Source organism: Garra rufa, chromosome 20 (assembly GCF_049309525.1).
Source record: "Garra rufa chromosome 20, GarRuf1.0, whole genome shotgun sequence".
NCBI lineage: Eukaryota > Metazoa > Chordata > Actinopteri > Cypriniformes > Cyprinidae > Garra > Garra rufa.
Genome location: NC_133380.1, coordinates 18,737,530 through 18,753,102, shown reverse-complemented (window position 1 = coordinate 18,753,102; position 15,573 = coordinate 18,737,530). Strand labels below are relative to the sequence as shown.

Genomic DNA, 15,573 nt, shown 5'->3' with positions numbered 1-15,573 from the left:
AAAAGAACCGTGTTTACACTGTAGACTTAATCTAATGTCCAAGAGGGCCAATTTATTGTTAATGTTGGATCATTTATTTCAACAGGCCACATTGAAAGCCACTTTAGCTTATTTCCTTTGAGTATAATATCCACTGACACATTTTTCCATCTCAGCTCTGACCCATGGCTGAGTTATTCCAACTTGGCTTTTCACAACACAATACAATGCTGCTACATCTTATATGGGATTTCTGATAGGCCTCAGACATGATCTTGAAACATAACAAAACAAAACTAAACTAAAAAAAAATCTAACTAAACCCATACAAAACAAAGGTCTGATTTTTTCATTTTTTCAATCATAATTTGATTTAGCTGAGACTTCAAAGTGTGTATTGCAAATCATCTGATTCAGATCGGGATTTTGGAGTGTGTTCGCAAATTATTTGATTTAGATCGGAACTTCGAAGTGCATATTGTGAATCATTTGATTCAAATCGGGACTTTAAAATGGGTCGAGGAATCATGTGATTCAGATCTGAACTTCAAAATGTGTGTCGCAAATCTTTTGATTCGGATCGGGACTTTAAAATGGGTCGAGGAATCATTTGATTCAGATGTGAACTTCAAAACGTGTATCGCAAATCATTTGATTCAGTTTGGGACTTTGGAGTGGGTTTGCGAATTATTAGATGCAGATTGGAACTTCAGAGTGCGTATCACAAATCATTTTATTCAGAACAGGTCTTCTGAATGCATATAGCGAATTATTTGATTCAGATTGGAATTTGGAGCCCTTATCGCAGATCATTTGATTCAGACTGGGACTGCGGAGCGGGTTCACGAATCATGTAAAGCAGATCGGAACTTAGGAGTGTGTATCTCGAATCATTTGATGCAGATCGGGACTTCGTAACGCTTATCGCAAAACATCTGATTCAGATCAGTACTTCGGTACGGCTTCACAAAGCATTTGATTCAGATTAGAACTTCAAAGAGCATTTAGTGAATCATTTGATTCCGATCTGGATTTTGGAATGCATATCATGAATAATTTGATTCAGAACAGAATTCTGAGCATGTATCACTAATCATTTGATTCAGATTGGGACTTCAGAGTGGGTTTGCAAATCATTTGATTCAGATCAGAATTTGGAGCATGTATCGCAAATCATTTGATTTAGATCGGGACTTCGGAACACGTATCGCCAATCATTTGATTCAGACAGGGTCTTTGGAATGGGTTTGCGAATCATTTGATTCAGATTAGAAAATTCAAAGAGAATATTGCCAATTATTTTATTCAGATTGGGACTTTCTGAAAGTGTATCGTGAATCATTTGACTCAGAACGGAATTTGGAGAACGTATCGAAAATCATTTGATTCAGATCGGGTTCCTTGATTCAGATTGGAACTTCGGAGCGTGTATCACAAATGAAAAATACATTTTAGTGAGAATACATATTTTTATTATTTCCAAGAGAAACCAATTGTGGTCTCTTTCAATTGTAGGGCTTAGTTAAGCATGTGGTATTTCAAACTTTCAAACTATTTGCAAAACTTGTCACTTAACATACTGAAATCTGTAAGGATTTAAACTAAATGTCATTATTTTTACAAACTGTCATTTTTATAATTATAAACACTTTGTGCTACGAATAGCGCAATTCATTATTAGTAAATTCCCCTGTATTATTTCCCATCTGGGAAGAAAAGCTCAGGGAGTGAGCAGTTCACCTGTCAACACTCGATACATCAGATAGTAGTCGATTTGAGCGTGACACAAAAAATGTGTCGACTTTTTGAGCAGACAGTCAAGCCTCAGCAGATTTGGAAATGACAGACCAATCTCCCTGCCTCTGTCATTCTGTTGGTTTCTCTCAATTTCATGCAGAGCTAGTAAACCGAACTCTCTTGTTTTTGATTCATATGTTTTATGATCCAAGAGTCCAGGGGGCAGTGATGTGAGACATGCTTGTGTAGATAAACAAGCTTGTCAAAAGTGGGGTTGTCAGAATACCAAAAATGTACCAAAAATACCAAAAAATATATTTACACGAAATACATATCCATAAGTGTTATTTTTGTTATAAATTAAAAAGCTTCTATCCCAGCTGCTCAACCTGCAACACAGCTGGGCGAAGGCAAACAGCTGGAAAAATGCACATGCAACATAGCAGGAAGGTTACAGCCACAGCTGAGTGTAACGTATCTGGTCTTCCCTGTCATCATGAACTCTTGCACCACACTTCATGGACTACAATCCCCATAAGCCACTGCACCAATCACTGCACACATCTGTTCCTCATTTCCCACTGATCTGATTGCTGCAAACACCTGTTTCACATTTACTGACTGCATTTAAGCCACTCTCACACACAGCCACCTTGCGAAGTCTAATTGTTCCCATGGTCATTATTCTAAGCGTGTTTCTCTGGATTGGATTGCCTGTGTATGACTCTGGACTGTGTACCCCGTTTTTGATTCCTGCTGCCTGCCATTTGCGACCACTGCTTGATTATTGAACTGTTTCCCGGATTACCTACGTTGTTCCTGTTTCCTGGCGTTTACTCCTGCTTGTTGACTATTCTAATAAAGCCTTGCAAATGGATCCGCACGTCTCTGACTCCTCCTTGTGACAGAAGACTTCGCCACACCCGGATCCAGCGGCTTTATTCAACCACCAGCATCACAACATGGACCCAGTCGACCAACTTCTGCTCCTCCGACAGGAAGATCTTCCCATTGAGGATTATGTACTACAGTTTCGTAGGTTATCACTTCAAGTACCTTTGTATGATGAAGTATGGCTGAGGGACTTATTCCGCTTTGGACTCAATGAACCCATTAAATCGCTGTTGCCTGGAGGGGAATTTAAGTGTTCGGTGGAGGACTTTATGAATTATGCGTTGGTGTTATGCGGCTCTCCGCTTACTGTGAGAGCTCTAGAAGAGCCACAGCACAAGAGGTCTGCTAGCCCAGAACCACAGCAGCCACACTTTACCACGGGGTGGAAAAGGCTAATTTCTAGCGTGGAGGACCCACCGCTGCTGTCGGTTCGAGCAGCTGGTCTCCCAACCAGCCCTCCAGTGACTGCGCCGCCAGAGCGCCCTCCAGTGACTGCGCCGCCAGAGCGCCCTCCAGTGACTGCGCCGCCAGAGCGCCCTCCAGTGACTGCGCCGCCAGAGCGCCCTCCAGTGACTGCGCCGCCAGAGCGTCCTCCAGTGACTGCGCCGCCAGAGCGCCCTCCAGTGACCGCTCGCTCAGAGCCTGCTCTTCCAGAGTCTCCGCTGGAGACGCCCAGCCCTCCTGAATCTCCGCTGGGGTCGTCCAGTTCTCCAGAGCCCGCTTCACAAGAGCGTCGTCCAGAGCCCGCTTCACAAGAGCTCCGCTCCACTCCGCTGGTTCAGCCCTGCCTTCCAGACACTCCGCTGGTTCAGCCCAGCCTTCCAGACACTCCGCTGGTTCAGCCCTGCCTTCCAGAGACTCCGCTGGTTCCGCCCAGTCTTCCAGAGACTCCGCTGGTTCCGCCCAGCCTTCCAGAGACTCCGCTGGTTCCGCCCAGCCTTCCAGAGACTCCGCTGGTTCCGCCCAGCCTTCCAGAGACTCCGCTGGTTCTGCCCAGCCTTCCAGAGACTCCGCTGGTTCAGCCCAGCCTTCCAGAGACTCCGCTGGTTCAGCCCTGCCTTCCAGAGACTCCGCTGGTTCCGCCCAGCCTTCCAGAGACTCCGCTGGTTCAGCCCCGCCTTCCAGACAATCCGCTGGTTCAGCCCTGCATTCCAGAGCCTCCGCTGGTTCCGCCCAGCTTTCCAGAGACTCCGCTGGTTACATCCAGTCGTCCTGAGATTCCTGTCTGCCCGGTTCTGGTCACGGAGCTCAAGCATGGACTGTTCCCACCCACCCTCCCTGCTGCTCCAGTCCTGCCACCTCTGTCTCCTGACAGTCCCTCTACTCACCCCCATCCCACCTTCGTGGCAGAGGACTTGCCGTGGGACTGCCAGTCGCCATCGGTGTCCAGACTGAAGGACCCCTCACCATCACCTCCAGTCTCAGAGTCCTGGACTCCACCTCGGTCCTCCGACCCTGCGGCTCCACCCCGGCTCTGTGCTCCCTCGTCTCCGTTGTCGGCCGTCGGCCCAACAGCTCCTCCGGGCTCCATCGTCTCTCCGGCTCCGCCCCGGTCAGTCGTCACCCCACCTTCGCCTCTGGACTCTACTCCTCCGGCTGCGCCTCGTCACTCCGTCCTGCCGGCTCTGTGGACCTCCTCCCTCCCGTGGGCACAGCCTCGATCCTCTGTCACTCCGGCTCCGCTGCGTACCTCCGGACCTCCATCTCCGCCGGGGTCGCCAGAGCCTTGGGTTCCGCCTTGGCCCTCCGGATCCTCTGTGTCGCCCAGGACCATCGACTCTCCGGTTCCGCCTCGGGCTCCACCGGCTCTACCTCCGTCGGTCGGCCCCATGCAGGAGCCAACCCTTCCTCCTCCATGGCTTCTCCCTCCGTCGGCTCCGCCTCATTTCGTGGTTCCAGTACCACTACATGGACCTGGCCCTCCATCCCTCCCCCTGTTCCGCCTCCGCTCCACCACCCTCAAGATGGTTAAGGTGGTTAGAGCGTCTGGAAGCCGCTCCTTGCGGAGGGGCTATGTAACGTATCTGGTCTTCCCTGTCATCATGAACTCTTGCACCACACTTCATGGACTACAATCCCCATAAGCCACTGCACCAATCACTGCACACATCTGTTCCTCATTTCCCACTGATCTGATTGCTGCAAACACCTGTTTCACATTTACTGACTGCATTTAAGCCACTCTCACACACAGCCACCTTGCGAAGTCTAATTGTTCCCATGGTCATTATTCTAAGCGTGTTTCTCTGGATTGGATTGCCTGTGTATGACTCTGGACTGTGTACCCCGTTTTTGATTCCTGCTGCCTGCCATTTGCGACCACTGCTTGATTATTGAACTGTTTCCCGGATTACCTACGTTGTTCCTGTTTCCTGGCGTTTACTCCTGCTTGTTGACTATTCTAATAAAGCCTTGCAAATGGATCCGCACGTCTCTGACTCCTCCTTGTGACACTGAGTCTGATTCTCTCCAACATGTTGACAAAGCATTTAACAGCACGAGCTAAAAAACAGCAAAAATATGGGGGAGAGCTGCAAAATGAATGATTACAGCAACCTTTAATGACTAGGCATCATACAGGGCTGGACGGCTCCTTGTGTGTGTGTCCTGTCTCCCACCATACTTCACAAACACACACGTACACACTCTTTGGCTGTTCTGAACGCTCTGATGTGTACTTCATACACGGCAAACAGACAGAGTCCACATGTCTGATAAGAGAGACACCTCAGCCACGCACACCAGGACAAGGTAACCCGCCTAGGGCTACTGGGAAGAACAAAGTGAAATCGGGACAGACAACAGCGACTGCTGAGACAAGTGAGAAGGAGAGGTTTGATCCAAATTGCCGTCAACAGCTCTTCCAGTTTGGCTGCAAAACCATGTTTTAATAGTCCGCCCTACCATAGGGAAATATGTCTATCATGACTCTATTACAAACTATATGAGAGCTGTCTGCCTGTATCTCTGCATCCCACATGCAGGTTCTGTGCGTGGTTCGGCTGCTGAGGACTTTTCCTTGCAGAAAGTATTTCTCAGCTGTAAGTCTGATGAGTCGCAGACTCACCTCCTGATCTTTCATGTTTCTGCCGTTCATTCCTCAGAGAAAAGACGAATCTTAGGCTGAAAGTGTTCCAACTGCACAGCAGTTACACAACCAGCACTCATTAATAATGCAGCAGCTCTATACTGGGACATAGGAACAAGAGAGAGGGAGTAAAAGAAAAATAACCAAAGAGAACAAAACACACACACACACACACACACACACACACACATATAAATGTTTACCTCGAGCTATCTGAAATAAGCTACTCTGTCAACAATTAAAAAATGTAATTAGTTTTTAATTGTTCGACAGCCTAACGTATTTTAGATGGCGACAAGAGACTGTTTTAATGAGTGAGTCGGCATTAAGGACTTTTATTTTGAAAGAGACTGAAACATGGTTGTAAACAAGTTATTAAGTTGTAAGATGCAGCCAATAAATGCAATGTGCAGCGCTGTCTTAGCAGATGAAAAGATAGTACAACAAAGATATCGCTTTTCTCAGCGGACATTCAAACTAATGTTTTGTTGTGAATTTGAGATTGAGCTGAAGAATGACTGCTGTATCAGATGCAGGTAATCACACTCGCTCAGATACTCGACTCTACATAATACAGTGAGCTTTTAATACAGTAATACAATAAGCTTTCAACGAAGCAACTCAACGTTTCTTTGTTACCAGTTCTAAAGTGACATTTTCGAATTAGTAACGGAGGCTTGGGCTCAGCTGTTAAACTGAAATTTGAATCCATGGTGGAAGGAAGTAGCTTGCACATAGCAGGGTTTTGGAAGACACCCTGTTGTTGTTTCTTATGTATTTACACACTTGTGTCGTCAAATTGTTGTATAAATGCAATATTACACTCGTAAGATCCCTTAGAAGTGTATCTAAGTATCCACACACACAGGTATGCAAAGCCAGAAAGTATTAGACTCCACAATGTGAAACTGAAGAATATCCTGAACCCGGAGGCCAAACACCAGTTTTGATCCTTGCACACTAGTGAAGGACTTCATAAAAGAATTGGCAACACTTACAGAAGACTCTGAATAAAAAGACCCAGGGCAAGATGCACTGCGTCAGACATGTTTCGAGATCTTTTGTGAAGGCAACATGATACATGTAACCGCTCACTGTCGCAGAGCATGATGAAGAATGGCTGACTAAACACACCTTTCTTTCTCCCTCACACACACAACAAACACGTCTCAGTATTTCCTGGTTAATTATTAACACCAAGCTAGGTTATAGGTTCGAAACATACACAAGTCATTTTTAGAGATATAGTGTGACATATATGATAGTGGCATGATTTTTTATTATGGCTGCCATAAAAAGGACACTGATCTGGGCTGACGTGGCCGAAACTGCACCATGGGGGTCTGTTATATGGAAAAGACACATTGCACACCTTTTGCCTCAAGGTGCAGATGTAAGAAGCTACTGGATACTTGTGACTGATAGTTTGCTTTGTTCTGCAAATATATCTCTGGAGTATAAAATAGTCTCTTTTTTTTGTAGGAGACTGCACAGCTTTGGATTTGTTTTCAAAAACACGTGGAGAGGCAGACATGGGTTTTAGTCAAGCTGTAATGGTGATGTCTCCAAACCAGATGAAGTAAATGTGTGATGTGTAAACCAAATAAAATAGTAAAAATACAAACCACCTCTTTCTTGAAAAATCAATATTAGTTAATGGACAACAGCAACATTATGCAAAGACCATGCCATATGCTAGACTATATTAGATAGGAGTTGTCTATGATAATGTGAAGGGGAAAGATATGTCTAAATAAATTATAAAAATAACATTTTACAAAAAGGTTCATTAGTTAACGTGAACTAGTAGTTAATATCTGACACCTTATTGTAAAGTGTTCTCAAATAAATAATATTTAAGTATTTATACTTCATAAATAATGCGTAATAAAAAAAAATTATATTATGAATTATAGAATATCTGTTATTTTAAATACAATTTTTCAATATCACGGTTTTACAGTATTTTTTTATTAAATACACGCAACCTTGCTACGTGTAGAGACTTCTTTTCAAAATAATTAAATAAATCATATTGACCCTACACTTTTGAACTGTAGTGTATATGAATAATATTAATAAAATACGTCAAATAAGCACAAAATTATTTAAAATTAATTAAAATCTTTTATAAAATACAAAATATTAAATTTCAAAATGTATATATGATTACACCTGAAACTCTAAATTATTATCTTATATATTACCTTATATAGCAGTAAATTTTGATCAAATAAATGCAGCCCTGTTGAGCGTAAGACTTCTTTTTAAAATCATTAAATAAATCACATTGACCCTAAAATTTTAAATGTAGTGTATATGAATAATATTAATAAAACAAGTCAAATAAACACAAATTTACAGTGCTCAAAATCAATTAAAAAGCATAGATAAAATACAAAATATAAAATTCCAAAATGATATGAGTACACCAGAATATTAAAAACTATCTTAAGTATTCTAAATATAACAGTACATTTTAAATCATATTTTTGCATAATCATCTAAATATTCAAAAAGTTGAGAAACACAGCTCTGACAAAAGCTAATCTTATTTTATCATTTACAATATTAAAACATTTATATTTATTTTAAAATAGAAAACAATTATTTAACAGTTATTTAAATTATTTTACAATATCACTGTTTTTACTTTATTTTTTGATCAAATAAATGCTGCCTTGCTAAGCGTAAAAGACTTTTTAAAAATCATGAAATACATTTTGAGCTTTAATAGTGCATATGAATAATATTAACAAAATAAGTCAAATAAACACAAAATTATGTTTAAAATTAATTAAAAAGCATAAATAAAATACAAAATATTAAATTTCAAATGTATACACATTTTGCAGTACGTCTGAATATACAAAATTATTATTTTGAATATTCTAAATAAGACAGTAAATTCTAAATCATATATTTGCATAAAGAATCATCTAAATAACTAAATATTCAAAAAGCTTAAATCAGAAACAGCTCTGAAAAAAGCAAAGTTTATTTCATCGTTTATAATATTTAAAAATATTTCTTTATTTTAAAATAGTAAACCGTTATTGAACAGTTATTTAAATGATAATAATATTTCACAATATCACTATTTGTACTTTATTTTTGATTTTAAAAAAAAGCTTTGATGAGTGCAAGTGACTTCTTATAAAATCAGTAAATAAATTATTATGACCCTTAACTTTTGAACAGTAGCGTATATAAAAAAATATTAATAAAACAATTCAAATAAACACAAAATTGTTTAAAATTAATTAAAAAGCATATATAAAATACAAAATAATACATTCCAAATGTATATACATTTTGCTGTACATCTGAATATTCAAAATTATATTTTAAGTATTCTAAATGAGACAGTCAATTCTAAATCATCTAAATAACTAAATATTCAAAAAGCCTACATCAGAAAAACAGCTCTGACAAGAGCAAAGCTTATTTCATTGTTTATAATATTAAAATATATTTCTTTATTTTAAAATAGAAAACCGTTATTTAACAGTTATTTAAATTATAATATTTCACAATATCACTGTTTGTACTTTATTTTTGATCAAAAAATGAAGCTTTGTTGATTGCAAGTGACTTCTCATAAAATCATTAAATAAATCATAATGACTCAACTTTTGAACTGTAGCATATATAAAAATATTAATAAAACAAGTCAAATGAACACAAAATTGCTTAAAATTAATTAAAAAGTATATGAAATACAAAATATTAAATTCCAAATGTATATACATTTTGCAGTACATCTGAATATTCAAAATTATTATTTTAAGTATTCTAAACAAGACAGTAAATTCTAAATCATACATTTGCATAAAGAATCATCTAAATAACTAAATATTCAAAAAGCTTAAATCAGAAACACAGCTCTGACAAGAGCAAAGCTTATTTCATCATTTATAATATTCAAAATATTTCTTTTAAAATAGAAAACAGTTATTTAACAGATATTTAAATTATAATAATATTTCACAATATCACTATTTGTACTTTATTTTTGATAAAAATAGAAGCTTTGTTGAGTGCAAGTGACTTCTTATAAAATCATTAAATAAATCATAATGACCCTAAACATTTAAACTGTTGCATATATAAAAAATATTAATTAAAAAAAGTCAAAAACAAAATTGCTTAAAATTAATTAAAAAGTATATGAAATACAAAATAAGCCCAAATGCATATACATTTTGCAGTACATCTGAATATTCAAAATTATTATTTTAAGTATTCTAAACAAGACAGTAAATTCTAAATCATATATTTGCATAAAGAATCTAAATAACTAAATATTCAAAAAGCTTAAATCAGAAACACAGCTCTGACAAAATCAAAGCTTATTTCATCATTTATAATATTCAAAATATTTCTTTTAAAATAGAAAACAGTTATTTAACAGATATTTAAATGATAATAATATTTCACAATATCACTATTGTACTTTATTTTTGATAAGAAAAGAAGCTTTGTTGAGTGCAAGTGACTTCTTATAAAATCATTAAATAAATCATAATGACCCTAAACATTTAAACTGTTGAATATATAAAAAAATATTAATTAAAAAAAGTCAAATAAAAACAAAATTGCTTAAAATTAATTAAAAAGTATATGAAATACAAAATAAGCCCAAATGTATATACATTTTGCAGTACATCTGAATATTCAAAATTATTATTTTAAGTATTCTAAACAAGACAGTAAAATCTAAATCATATATTTGCATAAAGAATCTAAATAACTAAATATTCAAAAAGCCTAAATCAGAAACACAGCTCTGACAAGAGCAAAGCTAATATTCAAAATATTTCTTTTAAAATAGAAAACAGTTATTTAACAGATATTTTAAATTATTTTGATCAAAACAAGAAGCTTTAATGATCCTAAACTTTTGAACTGTAGCGTACAAACAAATATTACTAAAACAAGTCAAATAAACACAGAATTTCTTAAAATTAATTAAAAAGTAGATATAAAACACAAACTATTAAATTCCAAAATGTATATATAAATATTTAGAATTACTATCATAAATATTTGAAATATAACCAAATATTCAAGTATGTAAATTCTAAGAAAAACGTTATTCATGTTTTATACGAGTCAAAGGTCACCAACGCTTCAGCTGTGCCTCGCCACGCATACTTCTCTCCTATTGGTCAGTTTGAAAAGCCAGGTGCTATAAAAAAAGCAGTTTTACTAGAAACCTAACAAGACCTGCAGAGACACGACATCAGATTCTTGAGCATCTCCAGCCCAGCCCTTAGGGGCCCCGTGGAGCCGGAGGCGAGAGACATAAACACAGTTACCAAACACATAACGGTCTCACATTCTCCACAAGTGGAACGAGCACACCTACAGTCATATATTATAACCATAAACAGTTCAAAAACACATCCTCAGATGCTACCCAGAATGCACCCTGTATAATCTAATAAAGCCTCACAAACAGGCTAAGCTTAATCTTATTTCCTAAATTATGATAACTCACCACAACAACGCTCTCTCAGTGCGCAACCAGGGGCGTATCTCAATCAAAAAAATCACAGATCTCTCATATATATGTGCTCTAAAGGTCTATGTACTCAAACCCAGCTGCCTGGGATACTGATGAAAATATAATCTGACATTATGTTTGCCCTTCTGGCACATGGTGTGCAAACACAGTCGGGAACACATGAAAAGATGCAAAGTCCACTGTGTGTGTGGGTGCACAATCAGGGTAAATATAGATTCAACGGTTTTGACTAAAAACAGACACACGGTCATTGAATCATGATTAATTCAGACCGTTTCCAGTGATCACATGACCTACACTGACACCGAACACCATCTTTACCTGTCACTCCTCCCATCTCTTGTCCTGACAGCATTCAAAACAGTTAACAAAAATGCACCACTAACCTTAAAGGCAAACTTGCGGCTGATGTTGTCCGATGCCTGAACTGGTCCAATCTTGAAGCTGAGAAGAGGAAGGCTGCCCAAGACTACTTCTTCCTTATCGTCTGAATGGGAAAAACATTTTTAAAAAAAAGAAATAAGCATTAATGAGTTGAAAAACGTCAAAAATGAAAAACAAAAACAAAACATCTGTAATCCAACCTAGATGTTAATTCCGTGCTAAATCAGAAAAGTCCAACTTGTGTGCCGCTATGCTGGTGGTGATGACAGCCAGTGGTAATGGAAAAGCAGGTAAACTGCAGGTGAATCCCATAATAGATATCCATTTTTATCTCCGCGTAACGCAAATGACACTGAAGCGAGCAGCGGCGCGCAGCCTAAGAGAGAAGCGCTCGGGCTGGTTAAATAATAAAGCACATCGTTAAATTTTCAGCACGAGCAGAAGCGCAATGGAGATCCAGTGTTCGCGTTCGCGTTCGCGCTCTCGATCTCCTGTACTGAGAGCTGCTGCCGGGGAAATGCAGTGAACCCACCCGCGCATGTGTGTGTTCTGACAGCGCCGTGTGTGCGTGTTTGTGTGTGAATGAGAGACAGGGAGGGGCGGAGGGAAAGGAGGGGTGGAGCAGGTTGTGTTTGTGCTGTATAGAAGTGGGGAGAGCGAGCGAACGAGCATGCGAGCAAGATAGAGAGAGAGAAAGATAGCTATCATCCTTCAGTGACTCAGTGCTGCAGGAATTCTGGCTCTCGACCAGCTGTACCTGCATTGAACAACCAATCGGAGACTATTATTCTGTCAACAAAAGCCTAGGCAAAAACAATCCTGTGTAGGAAACATATATTGACATGAAAACCTATGTCTATTATCCCCACAACAGAATATGCTTGGAAACACATTGAAATGAAGATTGAATGAATGGAGATTGAATCTAAATCTGTCTGTCAGGGCTGTAATCAGTATAGACACAGACAAGGAATGTAACATATTCAGATTTGTGGTTGACAGATATGAGTTTTTTTTTTTATGGTTGATTTATTATGTTTAGGTACATAATATGGTTACAGACTAGCTGTCTGCATAAAATCTACTTTACTATGCTTATTCGTTACCTACACTACTAAAATCTAGCATTTTCATCTTTATTTCCAGTACAAATTATAAAACAAAATAAATATAGCTGACAAGTAAAACTGCGTAAGATGAACATGCTTTAGAAAATAAATGTATTCATTTCATTTATTTTACTTACTGTTGGCATAATGTTTTCTCTAGTTTCAAGCATAAATTTAGACAACAAAATAAGAAAATATTCACAATTTTGCTCAATTTTTACAAAATTTGTTATTTTTGGTAACATTTTACCGCGACACGTGATAAAAGGTATCTTTTCCATGTTAAAGGAGTAGTTTACTTTCAGAACAAAAATTTACAGATAATGTACTCACTCCCTTGTCATCCAAGATGTTTATTTGTTTATTTTTTTCAGTCGTAAAAAAAAAATATATTTTTTTTGAGGAAGACATTTTAGGATTTGTCTCCATATAATGGACTTCTATGGTGCCCCCGAGTTTGAACTTCCAAAATGCAGTTTAAATGCAGCTTCAAATGGCTCTAAATGATCCCAGCTGAGGTAGAAGTGTCTTATCTAGCAAAACGATTGTTTATTTTCTAAAAACATTTACAATTAATATACTTTTTCAACCTCAAACGCTCGTCTTGCCTAGCTCTAAATGTATTCCAGTTCATGACAGTTAGGGTATGTCGAAAAACTTCCATCTCATAATTCAAAATTGTCATCCGTTGCTGCAGAAGTACCGACACAGTGTTTACAAAGTGAACAAGCAAAGAAGATCAAACACTCGTTAAAAAAAGGTAAAACAGTGATGTAGGGTGATTTTGAAGTTGGAGGAGAAAATTAGATGGGAGTTTTTCGACATACCCTAACTGTCATGAACTGGAATAGACAAGACGAGCATTTGAGGTTAAAAAGTATATACATTTGTAATTTTTTTTGAGAAAATAACGACAGTTTTGCTAGGTAAGACCCTTCTTTCCTCGGCTGTGATCGTTTAGAGCCATTTGAAGCTGCATTTTGGAAGTTCAAACTCGGGGGCACCATAGAAGTCCATTATATGGAGAGAAATCCTGAAATGTTTTCTTCAAAAAAACATAATTTCTTTACGACTGAAGAAAGAAAGATATGAACATCTTGGATGACAAGGGGGTGAGTACATTCAATTTTTGTTCTGAAAGTGAACTACTCCTTTAATCTGAGTTTTTGCCCTAACTAGCCGCGACTGCGACATCGTGGCTGGAACAACAACATACAAACTATGACAGTGATAATGTGTCTAATAAGAGTTTGAATCTCTGGCTTCTTACTCGATTTTTTTGTCTGGAGCCCAAATTAGTTAATGTATTGACTAACATGAACGAACAATGAACGATACATTTATTTACACTATTTTGTCAATGTTAAGTTAATAAAAATAGTTGTTCACTGTTTGCTCATGTTAGTTCACATTGCATTATCTAATGTAACAAACACAACTTGTGATTTTAATAATGCATTAGTAAATGCTAAGATTAATACATGCTGTGGAAGTATTGTTCATTCTTAGTTCATGTTAACTAATGCAAAAATACAGATTTTTTCTTTCTTACTCAGTCTGAACTATGCCCAAGCTTTTACGTATTTTCTCCGATGGGTCATTTTACAAAAGAACTGTTACGCAAAATACGGGCTGACACATCAGTCACAAACACAATCAATCATTCCATAATAACAGCTAAATGCCAATACAAAAGCTGAGGCAATTCTAAAAAAACAGCATGCAGAAGAGCCTTATTATAGATGTAATTATTATGTAATTATTTCATAATTTTATAATGTAACCTTCACAAAAGATGGAGTCACATTTACTGCTGTTCATCAACTTTTTCTACACAAAATCCACAAAATCCAGTCACTTGATCTTGTAGATTTTGCAGCGGGTTCATGCAAATGTGCCATGATGGCCAACAGATCGCTATTGACAATGGACCTTGTTGCCCGCAAGATTTCATTGTGAGTGCACCTTAAAAGACGAGCATTTGTAGTTAAAAACAAATTTTATTTTTAGAAAAAGACTGATCGTTTCACTTGGTAAGACCCTTATTCCTTGACTAGGATTGTGTAGAGCCCTTTGAAGTTGCATTGAAACAACCCGTTGATCCCTATGGAAGTCCACTATATGGAGAAAAATCCTGGAATGTTTTTCTGAAAAACCTAAATTTCTTTTCGAATGAAGAAAGAAAGACATGAACATCTCGGATGGCATGGGGGTGAGTAAATCATCAGGAAATTTTAGGAAACGACTTGTCTCTCAGAATCTGTTACTTAGCAACTTTTGTCAAAATACACTACTAATCATAACCCAGAATCAATTTTTACATTTACCAATCATTTCATCTAAGTTTCATTTCTTTTTCCTGTTACCCTCTCTTCCTCGTACTTGGCATACGGCTCTGATATCTGCAGCGCCGACAACAGCGGGCCATTTTTCATCGTCTCCTTGTGTTCAGAATACCAATTGAGGCATTAAATTGCTCTGTCACATATTCTCAAACTCTTTTTCACAGCACAGTTGGGTAGATGGATCCGGGGTGATAAGAGGACGTAGGGTGTTGTGCCTCCAAACACAGCGCCGTCGCCAAGATATTAAGGGCAGCTGTGGAGACGTATGGGATACAGCCAGTCGCCGAGTGCTGCTGATTGTGATTTTTAAATAAATGACCCTCTGAGCCATTCAATCGGGGAAGGAAAGAAACTTCCTGGTGTTCCTGGAGTGTGTTATGCTACGAACAGTGACTCCTATTAATATTGTAATGCTGTTCAGCTGTATGTGGCTAGGTTTTTGAATGTACAATGATCTTTGTGTACGGTAGTTGCAAAATTAATTACTATACAAGAGGGTTGACATTA

At 38.1% G+C, this 15,573-nt stretch overlaps 1 protein-coding gene across 10 annotated transcripts in view; it reads right to left on the bottom strand.

The window, feature by feature from the left end:
- LOC141293364 (pleckstrin homology domain-containing family A member 6-like) overlaps positions 1–15,573 on the bottom strand; it is a 121,712-nt gene that overhangs the window by 39,584 nt on the left and 66,555 nt on the right. For 8 of the 10 annotated variants that reach the window (XM_073825393.1, XM_073825390.1, XM_073825388.1 and 5 more), the window contains exon 6: positions 11,615–11,715. In XM_073825393.1, the coding sequence (XP_073681494.1) occupies positions 11,615–11,715 (101 nt within the window). Of the gene's footprint in view, positions 1–11,614; positions 11,716–11,812; positions 12,142–15,573 lie in introns of those variants that run through there. The other 2 variants (XM_073825397.1, XM_073825396.1) reach the window with 1 other exon arrangement.